At 47.0% G+C, this 26,696-nt stretch overlaps 1 protein-coding gene across 2 annotated transcripts in view; it reads left to right on the top strand.

The window, feature by feature from the left end:
• The window catches only part of FRMD4A (FERM domain containing 4A), a gene marked incomplete at both ends in the record, with an annotated part of 350,711 nt that overhangs the window by 210,952 nt on the left and 113,063 nt on the right, over positions 1-26,696 (top strand). For both annotated transcript variants that reach the window (XM_079548504.1, XM_079548503.1), the window contains one exon: positions 19,668-19,733. In XM_079548504.1, coding sequence (XP_079404630.1) covers positions 19,668-19,733 — 66 coding nt within the window. The remainder of the gene's footprint in view (positions 1-19,667; positions 19,734-26,696) is intronic.

The raw sequence follows: 26,696 nt of genomic DNA on the forward strand, positions 1-26,696 counted from the left end.
TTTCTTCACTTAATGAATGGGGATTTATTGCACTGACTCTTTGGGAATGGCGAGGTCTGCCTTCTTCCCTCTTCAGCTCTCAGAGATCCTTTAAGCCTGTGAGAAAATTAATCAGATGCCCCAAAGGCTTATTTTGTCCAAAGCTAAATTCCTGTTTCTCCCACTCCCCCCCTCCCTTTGTGCCCCAATTACTTAAGGGATTGTCCTGGAAATTAATGAAAGCATGGCAGTGGGAAATAACACCCACAGTTCATCTCAGAAGTGAAGCAGTTCAGTGGAAGGCTTAATTAGAAACAACTCATGCTCCACACAGCAAATTTGGAGATATTCCAGTTTGAAGTGTGCTATGCCATGACAGTTGTTATTGCTCTTCCAGCTATGAGTCAAGTCTTGCTGCTGAGTGATGGCATTTTGCATTTCTGAATGAGTTCCACTGTGGTTTCGACCTGGTTTCCAAAGTTGTCAGCATAAGCTATCTCAAGGACATAGCTCATCCTGGAAGAAAAATGAGGTGATGGGGACAGATTCAGCAGTGGAACTGACAGCTCTTCATCTCTCTCACTGGCTGTGGTCTGTGGAAGTGGAAAAGAGCTGCCTGGTGGCTTGGGGAAATGGCTGGGTTGCATCAGTCCAGCTTCTGCTTCCTAGAATTGAGACATTTGTTGCATGGAGGCCGCACCTCAGTACTGTGTTCAGTTTTGGGCCCTTCACTACAAGAAAGATGCTGAGGCCCTGGAGCGTGGCCAGAGAAGGGAAACAAAGCTGTGAAAGATCTGGGACACAAATCTTGTGGGGAGCATTTGAAGGAACTGGGATTGTTCAGTCTGGACAAGAGGAGGCTCAGGTGAGACCTTATCGCTCTCTACAGCACTCTGAAAGGAAGTTGTGGTAAGGAGATGATTTTTTCTTCTAGGAAATAGCCATAGGACCAGAGGGAATGGCCTTAAGTTGTGCCAGGGGAGGATCAGGTTGAGTATCAGAAAAAACTTCTCAGAAAGGGTGGTGAGGCACTGGCACAGGCTGCCCAGGGAGGTGGTGCAGTCCCTGGAGGTGTTCAAGAAATGTGTAGATGTGGCACTGGCGGACACACTGAGGGTTAGCGGGCATGGTGGGGTGGGTGGATGGTTGGACTGGATCATCTTTGTGGTCTTTTCCAACCTTAATGATTCGATGATTCTCTAAGATCATACTGTTTTTCTTTTTAAGTTTTGGAGGTTTTCCAACCTTTTGCTGCCACTCAAAAAGTACAAGTTATGCAAGAGAGTTAGACCCTCAAACACCTCCCACAGGCGGCTGGCAGTTAGATACCTTCAGCATGTCCTAAATGTTCTTTGAAAGCATCCTTCTCAACTTCCATAGGTCTCTGATGCACCATACGGGGGAATAACACTGACTTCTTTGGAGCGCTGCACTGCTTATGGATGCAAATCACTGTCTTAGTGTGAATATTACTTCATGACATGACATCTCCTCCAACTCGTTAGTGCTAATTAATGCAGTTCAAGGATAGACAATATTCATTAAGCTTTTCTGAAAACGCAAGAAATGTTCATGTAACAGCTCACACATTTTGAAGGCACCATAATCCTATCATCATGTTTTCTGTTTCTCTGTAAAACATTTCAGTACTTTAATCTTTGCTAAGTAGAGTGGAAGTGAATTGTCAACAGTGGTTCTTCAGCACAAGGCCATGGTGTTTGTTCCTTGCTTTGTTATCAGGAACCAACGAAAGGGATCAGCGTGTTGTTATTTTGGCACATAGGCATCTGGTTGCTGGAGGCTTCCCTTTGTGTATATGAAAGTTAAATATTTGGGTTACTGTTGTCTCTTTGGGTCTTGCCACGATACAAAGCAGCTTGAAAGAGATGCAGCTATCGCCTGCTTCTAATCACTGCAATGACAGCAGCGCTGCTACCTCCAGACTAAATGTTTGTTACTGGGTTGTATTGTTTGAGTATTGACAGATCCAGAGACCTTGTGAAATTACAGAAGCTCTTTGAAGAAAAGCACTCTCACTGATGCTGCTGAATTATAGCTAAGATGTTAAGAGAGGAGGTGAATGCTTTGTGTGTGTGTGTGTGTGTGTGTGTGTGCGTGCTGTTGTTGTTATTTTTTCCTGAAAAGATACCATTGAGGAAATCTGAACTGCAGCATGTGTCCGGGAGAGGACTAAAGAGAGAGCAAACTCTGAATAGCACAAGGTGTTGCCTCCACACTGCAGTGCAGCCAACCTGCAGGCTTTAATGAGGCTGGGGTGGGTTTTGAGGTCTCCATCTGCTCTGAGAGTTTCAGTTTCTCTCTACTTATAGACACACAAACAAATGTCTGCAGGTGTTGGTCTACATCCTTCACCCTCTCATCCACCCTGCTGCCCTTGTAGCCTGGGGAAACTCCTTACTACTAAGGAATTAGCCCAGATCTGGACGGGGTGTTTCTGGGAAGGTGCACAATGAACCTAAGTGAAGATCCAGAGAGAGTTTCTTGTCCTATTCTGAGAGCAAACAACTCTGTTTAGTTTCATTTTTTGTGATAGACTCTTGGTAGAAACAATGCTCTATTATTCTTCTATGTTGTAACAAACATTTCCAGGCTCCTTGCTAGACCCATAGGATACTATCTTTACTCAGAACAGTAATTTATTTTTATTACAAATATTTCATCATGAATTAGAGGATTAAGCAAATGTGAAATTGGGCCATGACCCAGGTCCTTCCTTATTGGTGCCAATGCCCCAAAGCTATTGGAGGATCCATTGGAATCGCACAGATACATTTTGAGTGTAGTGGGATCACTTTGTGTACCTCCAGTAGACAACCCCACCAGAAAACTAGCTCTTGAGAAGGCATGAGAAGGATTCTCTGTAGCTGCCTCCAGACTTGTCCAAAACTCATGCCTGTTTATCTAGGCTTAGTGCCGAAGGGAGAGGCTGAACTCTTGCTGGGAACCTGTAATTCCAAGCCAAGTTTAATGAAACTCCTTACACGTGCACTGAAAGATGAAAATTGAAGCTCTGGGCAGAGCAAGCCTTGCTTTCCATCTTTTTACGCTATGCATGAAGCAAATTAGTTTCCAATTAGAGGCTTCCAATCTCTTGCTGTTACTTAAATCCTCCAGGTGAGCTCTTCTACCACCAGCTGGATAACACTATATCACATCCCAGCTCCACTCTGGGTTTGGAGGCAGAACCTGCCACGGGAAAATGGGTTAGGGAGGGACAGTGTGTGCCATTCGGTGACAGGTGGGGAAATCACCTTGGGGCTTTGCTATGTGAAGGTTCTTCATATCCCAAGGGTGAAGCCTATGGCTTTGGCATATTCCTGTACTGAAACAGCAAGCAGGCATCTGCATGGTGAGCACTCCTTTAAAGCAACTTTCCCTCCTATTTTAGTGAGAAACAGCCTGAGAATGGGATTTTTCATTGCTGGTTCCAAACAGCATTCATGATCTGAGCTGAACAGCCAGTCTCCAACAGGACACAGCTTTACCCTTGCAATACTCCCTTTGCTTTTCCTGGGGCAGAGATGAGTATCTCTGCTGCCTCCTGCCACTGTGTCCTGACCTTAGATGGCCTTCAGGGCAGAGCTGGGCCACCTCAACCACTTGCTCTTAACCATCAGCAGCCAGAGCTACCTCTATATTTAGCCCTTTAACCAAAGCCAGCTCTTGGGTGGAGTGAGTTGGACAGGAGAGCCTGTCTGTGGTTGCATTTGTGGCTCCATTTTATGTCTGTGTCCTTAAAGAAAGGGGAGAGAATTGTGTTGATGTTAAAGTTTTTGACTACTGCACCCAAAACCCCTTTGCAGCTCCCCATATGTGTTGCAGAAGAGCAGATGTCAGGGCTTGCATTGTCTCTTGACATGGTCTTTGCTTTTGGTGTGACAGCAGATCAAATCCAGGAACAACCCCAGACTCCCAGCCCTGCCCACCACCACTCTGGGAAAGTGGCTGTTTTTCCTTCCTAGAGAGCAAAGAGGAAAAATTCTATTTCTCCTTGACTAAGAACAAATGAAGGAAAGGACTTCCCTTCCAACCTCTCCTCCCACAGCAAACCAATTTCTGGCCAGTCTGTGCCTAAACATGGCACAATGGCATCCTCGGGTTTTTACCTCTTGGGAGCAACCCCAGATTCAGAAAGAAAGCTCTCATGGAAAAATAAAGTGGTGACAACAAGACAGAGCCATACACATGGGCATTGCGGTGTGATTGCTTCTTGATGTACTTGTCTGAATCAGATAAACAGCACGCTTTTCCTTACCTGGAGGCAAACATGCATTGCCCTTTTTGATTGGAACAAGAGGTAACAGCTTTAAGTTGTATCAGGAGAAGGACCTGCTGAATATGTGGAAAAATTTATTCTCAAGAAGAATGGTGAGGTATTGGCACAGGCTGCCCAGGGAGGTGGAGGAATCACCATCCATGGAGGTGTTCAAGAAACATATATATGTGGCACTGAGGGACATGGTTAGTGGGCGTGGTGGGGGGTGAGTGGACGTTTGGACTAGATGATATTAAAAGTCTCTTCCAAGCTTAATGATTCTGTGAGTGACGTAATTAATAAATAGCCAAACCCTTGCCATTGCTAGTGCTGTCTGTACAAATGCTTTATTGCCAGGTAGAATCCTCTACTGCTGCATCCCATCACAGCTGCATCCTCTGCCAGCTGAGGGTGCAGGGAGGAATCTGTGGCAGACAGTGGATGCCGCTGCCCCAGGGCTGCACTGTCTGCCCACTCTGTTGCATCCCGATCCCTCACTACCCTCCTCTTCCCCCCAGCCAGTGCTATGTGTGCATTCAGAGCATCTTCCCCCCATTATCCACGCAAGGTGTCCATACGTGGGTTTGAGAGGGTGAAAACTATCACCCCCACTCCCTTCCATTCCTTCATCCCACTATCCTCTCATCCTTACACCCGCATCCTTCCACCCCTGCATCCCTCCATCCTTCCACCCTCCATCCTTCCACCCTCCATCCTGCCATCCTCCTCCTCCTCCTCCCAGAAGCGAGGGGGAGCCCAGATGTCGGCAGGCCCAAGCCGGGTTCATCTGCTTCACATGACCCAGCGCCAACTGCTGCTTGCTGCCCTCCTCCCGCCTTCCTCCTCCTTCCTCCCCCTCCTCCTCCTCCTCCTCCTCCTCCCTCCTCTCCCACTCCAGCCTCGCAGCGCGGTGGCGGTTGTGCAGGAACCGGGTGCCGGAGGCTGGCAAGCGGGGAAAGGAAGGGGAAAGCGGTCTGCAGCGTCACAGAGCGGAGCATGGGGCGAAGCAGTTGCGTACCGCCCCATTCCTAGGGAGGCCGGGGACCCTGTGGAGGGCAGCGGGGAAGAGAGGAAGGGCCGTGGAGCTGCCGAGGAGGTGCGAGAGATGGATGCGAGGCGATAGCACCGCGGCCTCCAACGCTGCCGCATCGGGATGCTCTCAGCCCCGGAGCGGAGCTGAGGAGCCGCCGAGGGACGGAAGAAGGTAACGGGGTCTTTGTCTGCAGCAGGGAGGCCCCGGGGTTCCCTTCCAGCCCCAACCCCACAGGGAAGCCCAAGCCGCAGTGTGTGAGCGGCTCCACGCCCCCTCCCTCCATTTATCTGAAACGGAGAGAAATGCTCTGCCCTTTGATTTCCTTCTCCGTTCCTCCCACCAATTAAAAAAATAATAATAAAAATAAATCAGCCTTGAATTTGGTAACCGGGAAAAGCTGGGCAACCAGGTTTCTGGGGTTGTGGTTTTTAGGGGCAGAGGGTGTGGGGGAGAAGGGTTGGTGTGCGGTTCCCCCCCCCACCGATCTGGATGCTTGTCCCTGCTAAGATGGACTGCTCCTTCCCTTTCCAAATGGCTGCAGCAAGTTCAACACTGAGCTGGGGGCTTCACGAGGGGTAAAGCCCCCGACACGTTTTTCCCTTCCCTTGTGCTAAATTGGAGCAGAAAAGTTGCTGCAGATCCGGGGTTAGAAAAGACAAATAAATGGCTGTATTTCTGCACTGTGCCCGTCTGGGTGTATCTGCACGCCTTGCAGACACGCTCCGTGGAAGGAGGGCTCCTCAGCCTCATTGTTACCGTGCTCACTGCTGGGGAGGGCATGAGAAAAGTTGTTTCAAGGCTCTGTGTAGAATTTCCAGGAGAGACAATTGTTTCTAATAATAACCCTGGCAGCAGTTTAGCAATGGAGCACACGCAGATGCGGGAGTGAGTGGGCAGATCTCCTCTCTCAGGCAAACCAGGTCACAGGGAAAGCAACCCCCCATCTCACTGCTTCGGTTTGGGGTTTTAAAACCTCATCCTGAACAAAACCTCGGCACCACTCTCCCTTTCCGCCAGGAAGGAGGTGTGGTGCCTGCGCGCCGCACGCGGCAGCACTATGGAGAGGTTGGATCTCAGCTCTGTTGCTGCCGTTGCACACTGGGGTGTCTCCATCCCTCCCCTCTGTACCGGACCCCAGGGTCTAATGAGCATTTCCCATCCATGTGCAGAGGTGGCCACCACTGGTGTGGGTGTTTGTGCCATTTTTCCTGCCTGCCAGGCACCAGGGAGGTTTTGGTGGAGCTAAAATGGTCATAACTTGTCTCTTCCTCCTTGTAACCCCAAAACTGACCCTGGCCACTGAATGGTTCACCTGCCTGGTTTAGAATCATAGAATCTTAGAATGTCTTGGGTTGGAAGGGATCTTAAAGATCATCCAATTCTTGGTGTCTGCAAGCTGCTTGTGCTGACCTTTCTGGAGCAACTTTCCAATAGCTTCCAAAAAGATGAAGCAAGTAATGTTTTAAGGTTTTAATTTGATTTGCAGCAGTTGATGCGCTGGCCTCTGTGCATACGAGTTCTTTGGGGTTTGTCCTTTCCAGGCAACACAAGCTCTGTTTCTGTGTGCATGTGATAGCTTTAACACCACTGCCAGGCCATGGGAGGATTTAGAGTTTGGTTTAAGGAAAACCATGGATGGGATGTCCTCTGGCTGTGGGGGTTGCTCTTGCCATTGGATCCCTTTATCCAGGGCCATGAGTGGTGGTGTCAGGTGGGGACATGCCTTGTGTCCCTTCTCTCCTGGCATACTGTTCCCAGTGGTCTTGTTGTGTGTCTGAACTCATTACTGAATTAACACTGTGAGTTGGTATTTGGTGATACCATGGTCACAGCGTTGCATCATTCAGGACCACAGGGCAATGCAGTACTTTGTGGTGCAAGGAGGATTTTCTGCAGATACAACATCATGTTGTATTCAACAAAGCCAAGGGCTTCAGTTAGTGCGTTGGGTGATATCTCCAAGGACATGGGTCCAGGAAGGACATTCCGAGTCATGGGATCTCATCCCACACCATCACAAGTAATTACAGTCATACACATCCTCCTTGTTGCTGCTGTTGCTTACTGTATAATAGCAGAAGGCTTGAATGTGGCTTAAAAGATGACAAAGGCAAAGTACAACTGTATAGGGGGAAAAATATTATATTAGAGAGAACTTGAAAGGTGTAGTGGTGAGACTCAAGTCTGAAGAATCAGCCTGGAAGGAGAGCAAAGGAGAAGGAAGGGACATGTGTTATCAAAAGGGTGAGGCCCTCAGGAGAAGTACAGAGAGAAAGTGTTAATCCAGCACCAACCAGCTTGAGGGTCGAGGCTCAGCAGTGTCCCCTGGAGCTGCAGTAAGGCACTGTGTGACCCACTTCTCACCAGCAAAGCAGGAATGGGCTGGATTGCTGGGATGAGCATAGCATACAGCCTATACAGCCATGCTCACATTCAGTTCTCAGGGACTGGAGGTGTCTTACATTCAAAGCAGAGCAGGTGATGGCGGCTCCCTGGGGTCCCCAGGCTTCACTGCCAGGTGGGGTGCCCTTGGGGGCACAGCCAGATCCCAAGGTCAGTGGCAATGCCAACCTCTGGCCATTCCTGCTGGCTTGCTCCTTCCAACAGCAAGAGGGCAGCTTGTCCGGCAGACCCAGCCCCAGGGCCCAGCAGTCTGACAAGATTAAGCTGTGGCCGAATTGCTTGTTAGCCCCCTTCAGCTCTGCTGCCCAGGCTGTCCCAGCCTCTTCCAGGCAATCTGGCTTCCTAAGCCAGCAGCAGATTGCTCAACATGGCCTTGGGAACCACTGCAGCTGATAACGTCCCTTGCTATTTCCCCTTCTCCTAGACTTTCAACAACTTAATCCTCAGCACAGCCATAAATCTCAATATGTCCTATTTCCTAGAAAACCACAAACAATTTTCCAAGGCTACACAATTAGTTGGAGTGTTTTGCTCTGGAGATGAATTCCGCGAAAGGTCCAAAATTATTTTTGATGGTTTCCTCTCCTTATCTCTGAGCATAGATTTGATTGGCTCTGAGCTTCTGGGAGCACTTTTACGTTGATGAAGCCCTGTGCCTGATGCTAGGGGCATCTCCATGACCTGATAGTTCAGTCTTTTCCCAACTTTAAATTGCAAAGATAGAGGAGCAGACGTGGTTTGATTCTCAGTGCAGTTGATGATGTTCTAGCTTAGGACTTCCTCCAGCTTCCTTCTCCATCCAACGCATTGCCCTTCTTCTCTTGTCCTGACCATTTGTATGATGTTCTCAGATAGTGTTAAACCCAAGAAGTGGGTAGCAAAATGCCTTTTTCATCCCCTGCCTGGGGGATGTGGTGTTGCCTAATGTAATAATCTGAGGGACAAGGTTTTGTGGGCACAGTGGTGATAGGCTGATGATTGGTCTAGATGATCTTAGTGGTCTTTTCCAACCTTAATGATTCTAGGATTCTATGGAAAAGATGTTGAGGTCACAACAAGGGAAGTGAATTGACCCATTTAATCTAAATTTACCTTAAAATGCCCACTGAAAATCTCCTATAAAGCTGGGGGGGAAAAAAAAAAAGAGGTCAACACTCCAATTTTGGGCTATAGAAATCCTTTGTGTGTACAGTTCTACATGTAACACATAACATTTCAACAATGACTGTTGGGCTTGCCAACCTGCTCTGTGGCTGGATTATTTTTGTTCCTTCTTAGAAATTCCCAGATCTCCCAACCAAAATAAATCCAACTTTGTTTGGGTTTCCTGACCGCATGGGATCCAACATGGCTGCAGCCGTCCCACACACACTGCAGCACTGTTGGCATCCCATCCATCTGAGATGAGATATTTCACACTGGCTTCCAGCAGGAACTGCTCTGCAGATAGGGGAGCAGCAGGAGAATGACCCTGCTGCTTTCACAGTGGTTTTATGTAGGGCATGCCAGTAATGGAAAGCCCCCCCACACAGGGAGCAGCTCTGAGAGTCAGCACAAAATCTGTGGCTGAAACTTTGCATTTCTCCTAGGGAGCATAAAGTGGATTCAGGACTTTCCACATTAGAAACTCTGTGCTGTCCTTGCTCTGCATGGATGCTCTCTCTCCTGGCTGCGTCCATTGTTGCCCATCATCACAACATGTGGCTGCCACATGTGTATTTATGCCACGGGAGAACCTGGATGCTCTCATTTCCCAGGGAAATGTGTGCTCAGAGGGGCAAGGATGATTTAGGGGATGTGTAATGAGATACAGGGCCATGCCTCGTGCACACACATACACACTGCAGCATTGAAGCATGCTGAAAAACAAACAGCTTGCCAAGGCAACTTCCACAGCCTCTCACAATGCTCAACAGGAAAATCTGGAGGGGAAAAAAAGGAACAAATCACTGCCTGAAGTGTTTTGGGCTCCATGCTATGCTTTGCAGCCCTGGATCTGCCACCAGGGGTGTCACCATCTTGCCTTACCAAGGGCAGGGAGGATGGAAGCCTCAGTGCTGCACCCTATAAGGTGTTTTCTGAAATGGTCTGAGAGTACCAGTGGAGACTCTATGGGGAATCTGTAAGTGCAAAGGTACTGGGCTACGTCCTCTCTTCCTCAATGTCGCCTTTCAGGCACAGCCAACAGCATACATGGCAGAAAGCTGCTCCAAAATAGGCATCATGTTCTCAGAGAGCAACGCTCTGAGGTATCGGATCTAGCTGCTGAGTTTGCAGGCATTGCATCAAGGCTGTTCTCTCCTCTGCCTCCATCCTCAGCTCTTCTGCATTGATTCTGCACAGTACTGAAGAGTTGATGCGTTTTGTTCCAGAACAGAGCATCCTTTCCTGGCTCTTCAGAAGCAGAGACTTTCAGAACAAAGATAGGATCAGGCAGAGAGCTTTATTCCAGATTTCTCCTTTGCATAGGTCTCAGGAGCAACACATTTATATTTTCATGAGTTGATGCAGAGAGAACTGGTTTTTAAATCTTGCTCTCTGTCCCTAGAGCATTTCTGCACAGGCAGGCAAAGCATTTCCAATACAGGCAGTGCAAAGTCCTGGCATCGCTCAGAAGATAAACGGACACTGAAGGCCATGATTTAGTGAGCATGGGGGTGATGGGTTGATGATTGGACTGGATGATTGTAGTAGTCTTTTCCAACCTTAATAATTCTATGATTTTAAGTCCTGTGAAGCACTGTTGGGGGTCAGTATCCACCAGCCCAGCTGCTGGCTGCCCAGCCCAGACCCAGGCTGCAGCCCTGGCTCAGAGCACCCAGTGCCTGCCAAGCCCCATGCTCAGCTATGGCTGGAAATGACCCCGTGACATGTTTTTATACTGGAAGCATATGAGTTCTTACAGTGTTATTCAAAACAAGAAAGAAAAAAAAAAAAAGCAATTATGTATACAGATTAGTGTTTTACTTCTTTTTTTTTTTTTTTCCTCCACATCTGGAATGACTTTTGCTAGTGCATTTTCTATTATGTGTTATACATAACACCGTTTAGTGCAGTTTATTGACCAGCTCTGCTACACACTAACTGAGTGATGCACAGCCCCATGCCTTGGCTCAATTGATCCGGGTGATCGCTGCTCACACCTCGAAGTGCTTGCTGATACAGTTGGTACAATAGACTCAATAAGCACTAAAAGGACACTTTGAGCCTTAAATCTTAATCTGCCCCTTACAAATATTTCATGCATACTATGGCTTCTAGTGCCTTGGGTCAATTTGGTCATCTTCCTATGAACCTACATTGATTTTTTCTCCTCCAGCAAATCACGTAAATTTCAGTAGCAAATAAATTGTCCTATTCTCTTCTCTAACTAAACCAAACCTCCTACAAATGTTTTCCCAGAAGACTTGGATGCTCTCATGTAATTACCACCCTGTCTGCATGCACAAATGAGTGATATCTGGAACAGTTTGCTGAAAATATGCCATGTTTGAAGTGTGAAACTGTACCAAAGGAAAAAAAACAAGGAATTAAAAGTCAAAAGTAGGATAGATTAACAGACATCCTAACAGCTTTAGCAATATAGTAATTGTCAATTGCTGTGTACTTTAGTACTGCATGGTATTATCATGCTGATGACTCGTGGGTTTTGCTACAGTTCAGAGTAGGGAGTGAATTGGAAAGTGACAAGGAATCCCCAAAGAGACATTGATGTGACCTGTAAAAGGAGTTCACTATTGGTAAAGGTGAGTCCTAGCAGCTAATTTAGATCCTTTTCCCTTAAACCATACTTTGTGTATAGCAAGCAGAGCAGAAACTCTTCCAGTATATACTGTGCACATATACATATGGGATGAAACAACAGGCAATACCTTAAAGTGCTTCTTATCTAGAGAATAAATTTAGCCTAGGAGGGAAAAAAATTTCTATACCGAGGGGGATGGTCAGGTTGGAATGGGCTAACCAGAGACATGGTAGAGTCCCCATCCCTGGAGGTATTTAAGTGATGTGTGGATGTGGCATTAACGGACATGGTTTAGTGATGAGACTGTTTAGTTCAGGTTAGTGACTGGCCTTGATCATCTTCAAGGTCTCTTCCAAAGTAGATGATTCTATGATTCAATGAATAAAGATGTTCTTTGCACAGCTTGGCTGAGCTGAATTAGCTCAGGAGAAATTTGCACGCAGGTCAAGTTATCTGAGGCTTTAACTCGGAAGTTTACAGCAGGGGAGATTTTCTAACTGTCATGTCATGTTAACATAGGGATGAGGGGACTTTTTTGCTATAGATTTTATAGTAGTGGCATTTTGATCCCCTCTTGCAGCCTTTGGGCATTACTTTGGAGTAGGGACGAATAGCACATCCCACAGTCAGTTCAGTGAGGTGAGGCCATGGGCTGCCTGAGCTGCCTGCCCGTCACTTGCCATGGGATGTGACCCTTGGGTTGCAATGCTGTCATGTGGACCAATGTGTTTCTCCTCGAGTAAAGATGCACAGTGGTGCTCAGTGCAAACAGCATCCATTTAAAACTTGCTTGTACAAAAGAACTTTAAGAGCTCTAGCATTTTCTTCACCTAAAAGCCCTGGTCCAAAGCAAGTGTCCATGTTGAACTGCTGTTACAATTGACCAGTTGAGATAAGGTTTCTCAATATCAAGACAGGAGTGGAACTCAGGAGTTTTCCTGAGTACCAGATGGGTTACAAGTCTGTAAGGTATCAGATATCAGACATTTGTAGCCGGTGAATCCTCTAGTCTGAAACCAGTGCCATCTCCACGAGGTTGGTGGGAGCTCCAGAGCTCAGAGGATGCTCTGCCCAACTCTCTTAGATTTGGCTCCTGCCTTGTAGACGGTGAGGATCTTGCTTGGAAGGATATATTTTTAAGCTGCCAACTGTTTTTTCTTGCCAAGAAAGGGAACAGCAAGAGTTATGTGGGAGAAAGAGTCAAACATGGTAAGAAGTATGCACTGGGAAAGCCCTCTTCTGCATTAACATCAGAAGGCAGAGCGGGTTCACGATGGCCTGGTTTCCTTCCAGTTGAGAAGATTGAGATCTGTATTATTTTAAGAAAGAAAACAATACGTGACATAAACCAGCACAACCTACACTCTAGTGAGGAAGCCATCCCGTCCAGGAAAGGTCTTTCTTATCTCAGGATATAGCTGAGAGCAGAGCGCCGCGGCCAGCCGCTCTCAGAGCGGTGATTTAGGCGTCTGCTGGGTAATGCCCTGCTCGGTTTGAAATGCGGCATTGGAAGTACATTTAACTCTAACTCCACGGCTCAAGCACTGAGTGTCTGGAGGTTAAGAAGCGGCATTCCCGGCTTTAAAGTTCGCCTGAGAGTTATTGCTTGATGTTGTAAATGGACTTAAGGACCGTAGGAGACGGTTTTTCATTTCAGCCCTGATACAGTAAGCCACTTAAACACTTGCTTATGTCACGCTGAAATAAAAGGGATTTATGTGCACGGCTCTGTGCTTTGCTGAATCAGAACATTTTTGCTGATGGCTGTTTGCAGACAACATGAGAAACAACCTGTGCAGATTTCTCTGGGGGATCTTGGGGCTGGGAAACTGCCTGGAGCCCTCAGGAAGCATGGAGCCCCCAGGCAAGCCAGGAACTCTTTTGTCAGCTCTCAGGACAAAACAGGGAAGTCACCAGGTCACCCAGCCTGCAGCTCTCCTTAGTGCTCATCTGGTTGCTCTCCTGCAGTGCTCACAGAGCAGTTGGGTCACACCAAGCACATCCCAATGTACACACCTTCCCTTCTGCTCCAGGAAGACTTGGCTCTGTGAATCTATGATTCTGTGACTTGATGAATCTATGATGTTATGATTCTTCATTCTCTACTTGGTGGGATATGGACATGGATTATTCAAGAGATAGGACAAAATGTTGGAGGAAAATTCCTCTGGTGCTACAGATCTTATGGGAGATGCAGCATTGTCACTGGCATGTATTTTCTGGCTTTCATCTAGCTATTTACCATATGTGTATTTCACGCAGCCTCAGGTTTTGTACCCTGAGGGGAGACCCACCCTTCTTTAGTAGGCAGAGTCTGGTTATGCATCACCAATCACCCTGCTACTCCTCGTCATGTCAGCACCATCCGTATCTACAAGATCTCTCCCAAGCCTAAGCTTTCTGCTCCAAAGATCTGTTTGCCACCAAGTTGCTCCTGTGTGGTTGAAAATCTGACATTTTATTTCTCCTATAGAAATGCCATGGAAATGCTGGTTGGGTTTGGAACACAAGTCTTATGGGAAGTGGCTGAGGGAACTGGGATTGTTCAGTCTGGAGAAGAGGAGGCTCAGGGGAGACCTTATTGCTCTCTACAACTGCCTGAAGGGAGATTGTAGTGGGCTAGAGGTCAGACTCTTCTGCCAGGTAACAGTCATAGGACAAGAGATAATGACCTAAAGTTGTGCCAGGGGAGGTTCAGGTTGGATATGAGGAAAAAATTATTCTCCAAAGGAGTGACTGAAACAGGCTGCCCAGGGAGGTGGTGGAGTCACGGTCTTTGGAGGCATTCAAGAAGTGTGTAGATGTGGCACTGAGGGACATGGTTGATGGGCCATGATGAGGATGGGTTGATGGTTGGACTGGATGGTCTCAGAGGATTTGAACAGATGGCAAATGTCCAAGGGTATGATTAGGATCTCCTTTCTAGGAAAAAAACAACTGCTTTACAACTGACCTGTCCCGTTCCAGAACACCATGTAGCCCTTTCGGTAGGAAATCATCACCAATGAATCAATTCGAATGGCAGAAGTTTTGTCTGTTGGGTTTCTACCCATTGTAGCGAGAAGCACTTGTACTCGTGTTGTCTTATTTTAGGATGTTGCCTTTGACATAACTCTTCTGCCAAAATAAAATCACTCTTCTCCCTCTTCAAACAAAAATTTACAGACCAGACATCCCACTTTTGGTTTAGGATGGACTCATGGAAATAAGCGGTAGAAATGAGGACCACATCCAGACTGCATGGCAGTCTCTCTGCCTGGAGTTTCTCCTGTCTTTCTCCCCACTCTTAGAGCTTCGAGTCAGTGAGGTTCAGGTGGAAATAAGCCTGCAGCATTATTGTCCTATCTAATAAAGGGAAGAGCAGGGAAATGAGTGTGCAGGAGGGTTTTAGACCTGGAAAGCAAGCAGGGTGGAAAGGAGTAAGAAGTGGTCAAGTGGGAGCAGGGTGTTTAATCTAATGCTTTATTTTAATCAGCGGGCTGTCATCTCTCTCTATCTCCTTTCATCGGGTCTGTCCAAAAGGCAGGCAGAGTGACACCGATTTTTGTGTGCTCAGCACAGTAATTGCCTCCTATGCATGCAGTGAGCGTTTAGGAAATTTTCTGCCTCCAATTATAATTTCTGATTTGAGTCATGGAAGAAAACACTGTATCCTCTTTATTTCTGTAGTCACCGGCTAATGAAACGTGCCACGAGTATTTATAGAACTGCCATTGTAAATAGCATTTGCATTTGGTGCCTTGGAGTTATTTAGTGTGACAGTGCCTTCACCAAGAGGATTTTTTCATTTTGAAAGGGAAAGGTTCCCTTTGGAGTCATTCCTTCCTGCTGCCTTTGCTGTTTGCAGTGGATGCAGCAGTTCTGTGGACAGTTGCAGATAATTTAGTGACAAGATGACACACACGGGGACAAGCAGAGCGCAGTGCAGCAACCGTCTGAGATGCCACAGACAGTTTATAGAACGCTCCAAACCTATGTTTGGAGTTACAGCAAAGATGAATAGAGAGGAGGGAAGTCGGCAGAGTGGTTCGTGCAGCAGTGCAAAACAGCTGCCAGATGGTCTTTCTTAGGAAAACCGTCATGTAAATATTTGGGTAGGAGCCTCCAAACGATATTTAAAGTCTGTTGCTTGTGACAAAGGTAACTAAAACGTCTTTTCCTTGAGAAAAGCAGCCAAGATACAGAAGATCCCACAAGTAACCAGGAGAGATACTTGCTTTCTGTAGCACATTCACATGATCATGTGCATACGTCAAAACTTGTCACTGACGTCCCTCAAAGTGTCTTGCACAGGAGGGCAGAATCATTCTTCCAGGTGCAGAGTCATAGAATCATTGATGTTGGAAAAGATCACAAAGATCATGCAGTCCAATCCATGTCCGTAACCACGTCTCTCAGTGCCACATCTACATGTTTCTTGATCACCTCCAGGGATGGTGACTCCCCCACCTCCCTGGACAGCCTGTGCCAATGCCTCACCACTCTTCTGAGAATAATTTTTTTCTTAATATCCAACTTGAACCATCTCTGGCACTTATCTCTTACCCACTTAAGGCCACTATCTCTTCTCCTATGGCTGTTACAGGGAGAAGAGGCCAACCACCACCTATCTACAACTTCCTTTCCGGGAGCTGTAGAAAGCAATCAGGTCTTCCCAGATCCTACTCTTCTCCAAAAGCCAGGGCGCAGGTAAAACATGATGCCCTGTATGTGATCAGCTCTCCTGAGCATCTACCACCTCATCTGTACAAATGGGTTTCTTCACATTTTCATGTGCCTCACAAGCACCATCTGTGTCTGTATGGTGTGAAGATGCGTTATCCTCAGCTTTCTAAAAGTGCTTACGTTCAGCTCTTTGAGCACTCTGGGATCATGCTGCATGTACAGGCACTAGAAGAAGTGACAGTTTTCAGACTGTGACATACTGAGCAGTTTCAGAAAACAAACAAAAAAGCTGTTGTGTGTTTTGCTGCATAATTCGCATCTGAATTCGTGATCAGTCTGGCCCACAAAGTGCATCTGGCCCCTCTTCCCATATGAAGAATGCTGCTCTCTGTCATATGGGTGAAATGTTAGCACTGAGTCTGTAGCACAGCCCCAGCTCTTCGCACTTGTTGGGAAGTGTCAGAGGTGCAGGGAGTAAATGTGGACGCTACAGCCTGAACCCCATGTTGGAGAGTTGTCTGAGTTTAACACTAGCGCATGGCTTCAGGTATAGAAAACCCAAGTGTAGGATGAAGCTGGGTCAGCTATCCTGCCCAGTATGCAGCTCTTTGGTTTGAGCATCATGGACAGCAGGACTGTCAGGAAATATTAGACACGTGAATTTTTACTTTCTGAAGTTAGACTAGATGGCTTCTAACCTCCAGAGGGCAACTAGGGGCCTGTGCTGATGATACAGGAAACTAAGTCACTGAAGTCACAGTGAAAACTGGGACATGATCAGGAGCAAACTTCTCCCCTTCACATCAAGTGTCCTTTTCTACTATCAACCGCTCTGTCCAACTATTGCTTCTTCTATGCTGAGATTTTACTTTTCTGTGTTGAGGGGAAACCCACGCCTTTGTGCCTCATAGTTTTCAGCTTCCCCCATCTTTTTCAGGGTAACAATTTCAGGTGTGGAGAACCACAGTTCTCTCCTCGCAGAGTTCCATTATCCAAATTCTGGTGTTGCTCAGCTCATCTTTAGTGACCTCCTGGTCCCACAGTCCCATCCATAGGGCTCTGGTGTTGGCTTTCATTCTTGTTACACAGAGAAGCAGAAGGGATTCTTTGCCTTGTTCCTCAGTCTCTCGTTGCTGTGTAACAGATACCATAGAGAAGTGAAACTGCAAAGCATCAGAAGCACCATCTTCCACATGGATAGCCTGTACCAAAACAGTTCCTTCTTGCTATGCTGTAAAACATTGCTGTAAAACAAAACTTTGACAATCTAGCAGAGTTTGTATTGCTCTGATGAAGGTAAAAAGCGTGTAGTGTGGGCTTCAAATGCCTGGCAGAATAATAAAACAGACAGGAGGGGGGAGAGGGGTTAGGGTGAGTAGCCTGTGACACAAACCTTCAAACCACTAAGAGGCGTAGCAACAAAGTGACACTGAAGAATTATAGTAGTATGCTCATGAGTGGCACGATCAAACTATAAAAACTACCATGGTCTTTGAGAGCCACCAAGGTTTTGCTAATGGACAGAGGTGCTGGGGGTGAGCTGATGTGAAAATAGCATGATTTCCCTAGCTCCACTCCTCTTTCCTCCCCCCATTTCTGTGAGTGATGCTCATGAATTTGCAATTTGTCGATCATCTGTACTGCCTTTCAGTTTCACTACATTTGGATACTGCCAGCTACCAGCTGTTCGCATTTGGGATTTATGTAAGCAGCAGGATACGAAACTCTGGGTTGGAAAAGCATGGAATGTCTTTTTCTGAAATACTAAACATCACCTCAGTCAATTTTCCTTCTTGCTTCTTTTACGTTCTTTTTTTTTTTTCTCACTTCCACTTTGTATAACTGATCTGGTGCTACATGCTAGTGCTGGACTGTGCTCCTGTCCCTGCCATCACGTGTCACTACCATGAGAAAATCACTGCTTTCTTTCTTGCCTTGGGTAAACACGTATTAAAACTTCAGTATTGATGCACACTCCCTATCTTGGGGATGTTGCAGATCTCTGACAGCAAGGGTGTGAGAGAGAGATGGACGCAGAGTGCTCTGAGCTTTGTCCATAGCTGCACAACCACACTGAATGCTGCTTAATAAACAGTTTACAGAGAAAATCTCTTACCAAATAATATACCTTATGAGAAGAGGTATTTATCACATCTGAATTTTTGCTATAGGGAAGAGGCCGGGAACCTGGACAAGGACTGATGTGTCCTGACTCCAGGAGGTGGGGAGGTGGACATGGGACAGAACTGGTGAAGAGGACAGGAGCATCTAGGAGAGTCAACCAGCAGCATGAGAAGGTAGTGCTGGACATGGGATTGTTTGACTGGAGAAGAGGAGGCTCAGGGGAGAAGTTATCACTCTCTACAAATGCCTGAAAGGAGGCTGTGGTGAAGGGGAAGCAGTGTCTTCTCCAAGGCAGCAGCAATAGGATGAGACAGAATGGCCTCAAGTTGCACCAGGGGAGGTCAGATTTGATATTAGGAAAAGCTTCCTCTCCAAAAGAGTTGTTGGACACTGGGGCAGGATGCCTAGTAAGGTGGTGGAGTCACTGTTCCTGGAGGTGTTCAAAACACATGGTACTGAGGGACATGGTTTAGTGGGCAATATTGGTGGTAGGTGGGCTGTTGGGTGATCCTGGTGGTCTTTTCCAACCTTAGTAAATCTATGATTCTATGGCTGAGGATGAAGACCTTGTGCCATGGCCATGACTGCCTAGGCTATGCATGTCTCCTCAGCTCACCCAACACTCAGGATGTCCCTTGGATGGAGTGTGGTGGGTTACCAGGAGGCTGAGCAGCACAGCAGGGCCAAGGCATGTGTGTTTGCCTTGGTGCTGCCTGAACGCTGCCCAAATCATGCCGAGGAAGAGATTTTCCTAGAGTGAAAGAGGCTTAGACTGCTCTTATCCCATTAGTGGGATTGTGTGTGTATGTGAGGGCTTTAGGGGCAGAGCCTGGAGCCGTGGCTGTGCAAAGCAAAGTTGTTCCTCTTCACAAGAACTGAGAAAGGCCTTGGCTGACTGTAGAGGCGTTCCCTCAGGCAATAGTTCATTTACTTCTCACTACCTCAACCCACAGTACCTTGGAAGAAGCAACTTAATATACATAAAACTGTAATTGATGCCGTCATACATGTTAAGAGTTGGAATAAATCATACTGATATGTAAGCACCGGTGAACCAATATAATAATTAAAAACATAAAGCTGTTAAAGAGCATCTAAAGGAAGGCTACGAAGATGGGGAAGGGTCTGGAGGGCGAGGTGTGTGAGGAGCAGCTGAGGTCCCTGGGTTTCTCAGCCCAGAGCAGAGGAGCTGAGGGGAGGCGTCACGGCGGCTGCAGCTCCTCCCAGGGAGCGGAGGGCAGCGCTGAGCTCTGCTCTGTGTGACAGCGACAGGGACCGAGGGAACGGCGTGGAGCTGCGCCAGGGGAGGGGCAGGGGGTGCTAGGGAAAGGTCTGCACCAGAGGGCGGTGGGCATGGAACAGCCGGCCCAGGGCAGCAGTCACACAGCATGCCAAGATAGAAAGCCACACGCCCTGAGCCTCGTGTCTCTTCTCTCCTGCAGATGACGGAGGGCCGCAGATGCCAAGTGCACCTCCTTGATGACAGGAAGCTGGAGCTCCTCGTCCAGGTAGGAACTGCATGTTTCTCCATCTCCAAATAGTCCAGGATAAAAAGGGAGAGGAAAAGGTTTTCATTTGGTTTTCTCAGCAACTTGATGCTGAGATTGCATGCAGAGCTGTATTTGTATCAGGGATAACTTGCTTGTGGGAAGAGCTTTGTGCTAACAGTCCCAGTCCCCACTGGTAGGACAGAAAAGCAGGTCAGGTAATTTTTGATGCTATTACTATATCACTTAGTGGAGCAAAATATTACATCTTCTTACAGTACCCCCAGCCTGGGTTTCCATCCCGTTACTTGCCACTAAACTTGGTGTATGATGCTCAGGATGCAGTGCTGGTGCCATGGGCAGACATCATTGGAGACACTTCAAAGGCTAAAAAATCAAACACAAGTATGAGTTAAAATACATCTGTAAATTATCCTCCTACTTTAAAAAGTAACAATAGTAGAGAATGAAGGAGAATGAGATTCTGGTGCTGGCCATGGGCTCATGAATGTTGCCACATCCTGAGCCTTCCCGACAATTTTGGCTCACTCCTCAGAGGTCACCAACAGGTTAACAGCAAGAATGAGAAGAATGCCTTTCCTTTTTGCAAATGCTGCTGGGCAGCCCCAGAAGCAGGAAATGAAACTTCCCATGGCTGCAGAACCACAACGCAGCTGATAGCTGGGGGAGCAGGATCCCACCCGAGGAAATCTGAACAGGGATAGCTGGAGGTGCCATGAATCGCCGGAAGCATGTTCAGCCCTACTGCTGGAAAGTTGCTTAAAAACATCATTAACAAAATGCTAAGGGTGGTGAGGTCCTGAGTCCTTAATGACCAAAAAGATGGAATCCCACAGCTCCCTGAGACATGCGGTGTGCGCTGGGCTGTGCGGTCAGAGTGCACCCAGGTGCTAGCCATGAGCCATGGGCTGGAAGGGGAATAGCTTAATAATTAATTATAACTCATTAGTTAGAGTGAAATGCCATACCCATGGTATCCACTGAGTCTTCAGAACAGGAGCAACATGGACCTGTTGGACTGCATTTAGAGGAGAGCCACAGAATGATCCAAGGGACGGAACACCTTCCCCAACAGGACAGGCTGAGGGAGCTGGAGGTGTTCTGCTTGGAGAAGAGAAAGCTCCAGAGAGATCTGAGAGCAGCCTTTCAGTATCTAAAAGGGAGCTACAGGAAAGAAGGGGACAGACTCCTTAGCAGGGTCTGTGATGACAGAACAATGGAAATGAAAAAATCTTTCTGGCACAGGTTGCTCAGAGATGTGGGACTTTCAAGGCCAGGCTGGATCAGACCCTGGGCAACCTGATCTAGCTGTGCTGTCCCTGTTCATTGCAGGGGAGTTGGACTAGATGGCTTTCAGAGGTCCATTCCAGCTGAAAGGATTCTATGATTCTGTGGTGCCAAATTCTGCACAGTGAGCATTCCTGCACAAGCTTTCACCCACCTCACTCAGGCTTAGCAGATAGCTCAGGGGTTTCTGTCCAACTTTGTATTGCATCCATAGGCACAGCCATAAGCACATCCATTACAAGGATGTACAAGTGCAAGGATGTACTTGGCTTCCTGTTTCATAGAGATGTCTCTGAAGTTTTTCTTAATTGCGTGCGAATTGCATCGCTTTTTGGAGTATGGCTTTGCTAAAGCATTGCTTGCAACACCAATAATTATAGAATCACAGAATGGCTTAGGTTGGAAGGGACCTTAAAGATCACCCAGCTCCAACCCCCTGCCATGGGCTCAGTTCCCCCACCAGCTCAGGCTGCCCAGGATCCCATCCAGCCTGGCTTTGAGCACCTCCAGGGATGGGGCACCCAGAGCTTCTCTGGGTAGCAATGCCAGTGCCTCACTGCCCTCTGAATACATTGCAGGAATCTATACAAGCTGCACTGCCCAATTTCTTGTTTGGGGCTATTCTCAATAGCACTGTGCATACAGGAAAGACACAATAGTTGCACTGGTAGTGGAGGAGGCTGGGTTGGGAAACACTGGAACTGCTCACATGATGTATTTTTTTAAGCGTTTGATCACACCTTCAGTGGGAATTTCTAGTGATCAATATAGGACATGAATTGCTCTGTAAATCACACTAACTAGTCTGCAAGTGACCCATGGCTGAATTTTATTTGCGCAATAAATCTTTTTTGCTGCTCTCAAGTAATGTATGAATGAGGAAAGCCAGGAGGTGCGAGTGTGAAAAATTCATGTCCAGAAAATGCAGTCACCTCTGCTGCACACAGCTTGACCCAGCTCTGAAAACAGTGCCCTGCTATGTGTGCACAGGATTGCCCACTGAGGCATCTTAGGTGCTTTTCTGGATAAATGATGCTGTTAGAGCAGAGGCAGCTCACAGATATAGCAAATACAGCACTCTGGGGTAGAGCAGACTGCAGAGGAAGAGGATGTTTGGATTCGTGTCTCCAATACTGATTCTTTGCAAATATGGGCAAAACACTGGTGTTCCTGCAAAGCTGCCAGCTTTGGGGGGGGGTTATAGGATGGTCTGCTCCAGGCAGCAGCACGGAGTGGGAAGTATTCAGCCATGAGAATGATGTGCTCTTTGCCAAGGAAAACCTCACCAGCTGATCTGTTCAGCTCAGAACTTGTGCTGAGATTGGAGATAAAAGTTTTGTAAGGCCTGAGCACCTTTGCTTTGGTTATCAACTTTTCTCATAGCTGTAAATACAATCTTCATCCAATTCAGAGCTTCTGGCTGCCACTTCAAAGCTGTGTTTATCTATGGATATCTCACCACAGGCTGATGAGGGATGATCTCTTGGCTTATGCCATGGAAGAGATTCTTCCATCACTGTGTTGGGCCTTAGTAATCTGTGTTGGCTTACACTGCTCATGAGGAGAGCTCTCAAATTCCCATGTAAAACATGTCCCTTCCAACCAACCTCAACCTTTCCTGGAAGCTTTTCCAAAGCGAATTTCATGCTGGTGTGGCACGTTTAAGGGAGACTGCTGGGAATCAGTTGAACTGATCTCTTCACTATGGATGAGATTAAAATAGCATCTTTACCTGGTTTGGGCTTTATGTAGCCTTGCAGCACTTGTGTGTGATCTCACATGCTCTAGTTACAGGAAGGTTGCAGATCCTGCTGCATGAACAGAAATCTGTATTTCAGGATGGCAAAAAACAGCAGAAGGAGCTGGGTCTGATGGAATGACTGAGATGGGTACAGCTCCCTCGAAGAGATGCGGGAGGGCTTCTGGCGCATCTTGAAACTGCTTCGGCCATTGGCTCCAGGGAGCTGAAATTATTTTCTCTGCTGCTGCCTGAGGGCTGTTGGGTAAAAACAGATGCATCTGGGAACAATCAGCATGTTTGCACAGAGCAGTGCATTAAGCAAATATACTCCTTTTTGCCTGCGAATTAGCTGCGATCAGACTCAGGGGGTTATGAATACAGCTCTTGAAACATATGACTGGATGGTTAACAAGGACCATACCTCAGTCTGCAGGAGGATGGCAAGTGGTAAATGATCCTGTGGTTGCTCGCAGGAGTCGGCCTTGGCTCCGTTTGACAGCTCCTCCAGACCACACTGAAACGTTTCAACACCGCAGATCCTCTTCCCAAACTACAAAGAGCTGGGAGGCCGGCCACACAGATGCTTCTGGTGGGACCCCCTCGGGCACATCTGTTTTATTTGCATTGCAGAGCCCCAAAAGTCAGCTTCTGGCTCAAAGGCAGCATTTATAAGCCCTGCTGCAAATGCTTGGGTGATGGCACATAGCATACAGGGCTTTGAGTTACCACCACCAGTGAAGCCATCCTTGCTTTAGGCAATCAAGTGGTCTGGACTACAGCTTTTTTCCCCCTAGATGGGTGGCTGCAGAGCAGTAGAGCAGCAGCTCAGGAAGGGCACAGACACAGGTTTGGAGGATAAAGGAGAGCCCTCTCCAGGGCATCTTGTCAGATAAATGCTGAAATTCAGAAGGTTTAGTCATAAACTCAGCAGAGAAGAATCATATGGAAATCTCTTCCTGAGGGTCTGAAACTCAAAGCCTGTTTGACTTAGGATTATGAAGAGTTGCATTTGGTATGTGTTTCATTTGATAAATGTCTGTTGATGATGTGTTGTGTGTGGCAAGTTTACATAAGACTTTTTTGACAGCATTTTCATTGTGAGCAGGAGCAGAGCGTGGCTCCTCAGATCTTTGTACAGGCAGTTCTTTTCCTATTGCTGTTTGATGCATCTTTAGATCCTTATGCAAGAGATTTTTTTAGAAAGTTTTGGCTTTATCCAGCTAATCCTTTTCAGCAAGCAAGTCCTCTTCCCTGCTCCTAGAAAATGGATTTTCTCACATCCCCTGCTCTCAGCCTTGCTATCCATTATATTATTTTCATGTGGTTGTGGATCATTTGTCTGCTGCACGGGACAGGCTTGCACTGCTTTATTTAAAGAGTTTTGCATAATTGGCTCTTCATTCCTTTTCATCTTGATTTTTGTAAACATGGTTTTTTCCGTGCTGGCTGAGTCCCACATCCTCACCACGTCTGTGCTGGCTGCTGGTGCGTTATCCATTTGCAGCTCCAGCCATCGGCATCCAAAAGTGCTAAGCCTCCTAATTTTTTCTCTCTGCAAGAGTTATTGCAGGAACAGAACTCATTCGTGGCTTGGAGCAGAGCTGTCTGTGGGGTCTGAAATTTGATCAGAGGAAATATTGTGAGTTTGATTTTTCCCTAAGAGCACTGAGTCCAACTTGGAAGGGCCAAGGAGAGGGATGTGGAAGTTATCACCACGCTAGTCCATGGGTGTTTGGGTGGATAATCCACATGAAAGTCCATATTATCACTTCTTAAGTCATTATTAAGCTTGGAGTAAGCTTCCAAGTTTGGAGATGCTTCCAAGTCAGACAAAAAGCCAGTGAGTGGTGACAGCAGTGTGGGGGTTCTGGAGGAGATGCTCAGGCCAAGGAACCAGGAACCTTTGCTCCTCCACACTCAGCCTCACTCTCAGTCTTGGGGAATTATACAGCACCTTTTGAGAGCAATGACTCCACCAATAATGGTAATAAAGAGGAATAAATTGTTCTCATCTCCTCCTAAGATGCTATTGGAGTTTTTGGCAATATTTTTAGTATTACTCATGGTCAGAAGATTGCAATCAGCTGGGGATCACTAGTGTTTTCTTGCTGCCTCACTTTTGCACGTCAGTAAGTAGGGTGGTTACCTGGGTTGGCAAGGTGGAAAGACTGCAGAGGTTCCCCTTCAGGTGGTATTGAGGGTGGCACCTACTAGGAAAATGCACTTAATTTTGAGTACTGTATTTGTGTGAGTATTGCAGTGATGTGTCCCAGCTTCATAGCAAGAAAAACAAGCACCAGGATGGGATGAAACCCCTTGGGATACCACAAAGATTGCAGAAGAGGGGCTCCAGCCCTGCTCCACTGCCAAAACTGGCTCTAGGCAGGGCCTTGGGACCTGGCCTCCCCTTAAAAGCATCATCTCCCAATGCAGAAATGTAGCCACACAGCCCTGACCGTAAATGGAGACGTTTGGGTGCCAGTAGTCAGGCAGGAGAGCCAGCAGCTCCCTGCAGTGCAGACAGGCTCTGCTCCAAGAGCACTTGTAACCATCACTGAAGCAGAAGGCAGCTCTGAGAGCGGGTGTGAGGGTGAGTATTACACCCATTGCAGAAGGAATACTGCTGGGGTTTCTTATAGGGCATGCCTGTAGGGCATGGGGTGTGGGGATGGGCTGGCTCTCAGTGGGGGGAGGCTCCCTGCGTCTCCTCACTCAACCTCTATACTGCAGCACAGCTGATAGAAAATGTCCCTTCATCTTACAGGATGGCTTCATAGTGGTTCTCAGAGTGGTTCTGGATGTCGTGTGGTGGCCTGTCACCCATTTGAAAGAAAAAATGTATGTTTTCTGCAGAGAAGGGAAATAACTGGAGAGCTGACGGAGCTCAAATGGAGTTTTTCGCTGTGAATCTCGCCAAATGCAGTCCTTTGCACTGAGGAAATGTGCAAAAAATAGATCTGAGTCAAATTAAAGCTTGATCCAAAATTTGATATAAATTCTGTAATTTTAAATTGATCAGAGCTAAAGTGATGTTCAGATCTGTGTTCCCAAACTGCAGCTCTAGGGCTCTGATATGTCTAATTTCAGAAACAAAAGCTACAGCAAGAGCAAGAGTGTAGTTGAGCAGTTTATGGAAAATTGCAAAGTAGATTTTTGGCATCTTTGGCACTAGAAAATATTGAGGTCTGCAGCTTTGAAACTTCAGAACCATCAACAAAACAAGAAACACCCTCACCACAGTCTGTCTCTCCTGATGGATGAACCACTTGAAGGCTCCTCCTGGCCTTTCCCTGACTCTTGAATCACCGTTAGAGCAGTCTGATCGTCTCTAGTCCAGTGAGAGCAATGGCAAATGGGGCGGATGTCCTCCTGGCTTTGGTCACCATGGGATGGAGAGGGATGGAGGAAAGAGACTGCTCTGCAAATAGGGAAATGGGAGTCAAGATTGGTGATTTGGGTCTGTGTGCTTGCTAAGTGAAGAGTTTAGAGTTTTTTGACTGAAAAGTTGGCTGTTCATCAAAAAGTAGCATTAGGAAAGTAGGTTTACTGTTGCTCTGAAGGGAACATAGTGCTGGGAGTGTTATTGGCTTTTGTAGTCAGTTCATGTCCTGCAGACATGGCTTCAGCACAATATACAGATATTGCCTTTGACCAGGTAAATAAAATCATAGATTCATAGAATCATTAGTTTGGAAAAGACCACTGAGATCATCATGTCCAACCATCAACCTGTCCCCATGATGCCCATTAACTCATATCCCCCAGTTCCACACCATGCTTTTCTTGTACACCTCCAGGGACAATGACTGCACTTCCCTAAGCAGCCTGTTCCAACACATTACCAAACAGTTACATGAAAAATGGACTAAAAGATCTGGGTCTTTTAGCCTGAAAGCTGTCATTGTGTTGATCTTCTCTGCAAGCTCTGATAAATG

This window comes from Tetrao urogallus (assembly GCF_951394365.1).
Source record: "Tetrao urogallus genome assembly, chromosome: 1".
In the NCBI taxonomy this organism is placed as follows: Eukaryota; Metazoa; Chordata; class Aves; order Galliformes; family Phasianidae; genus Tetrao; species Tetrao urogallus.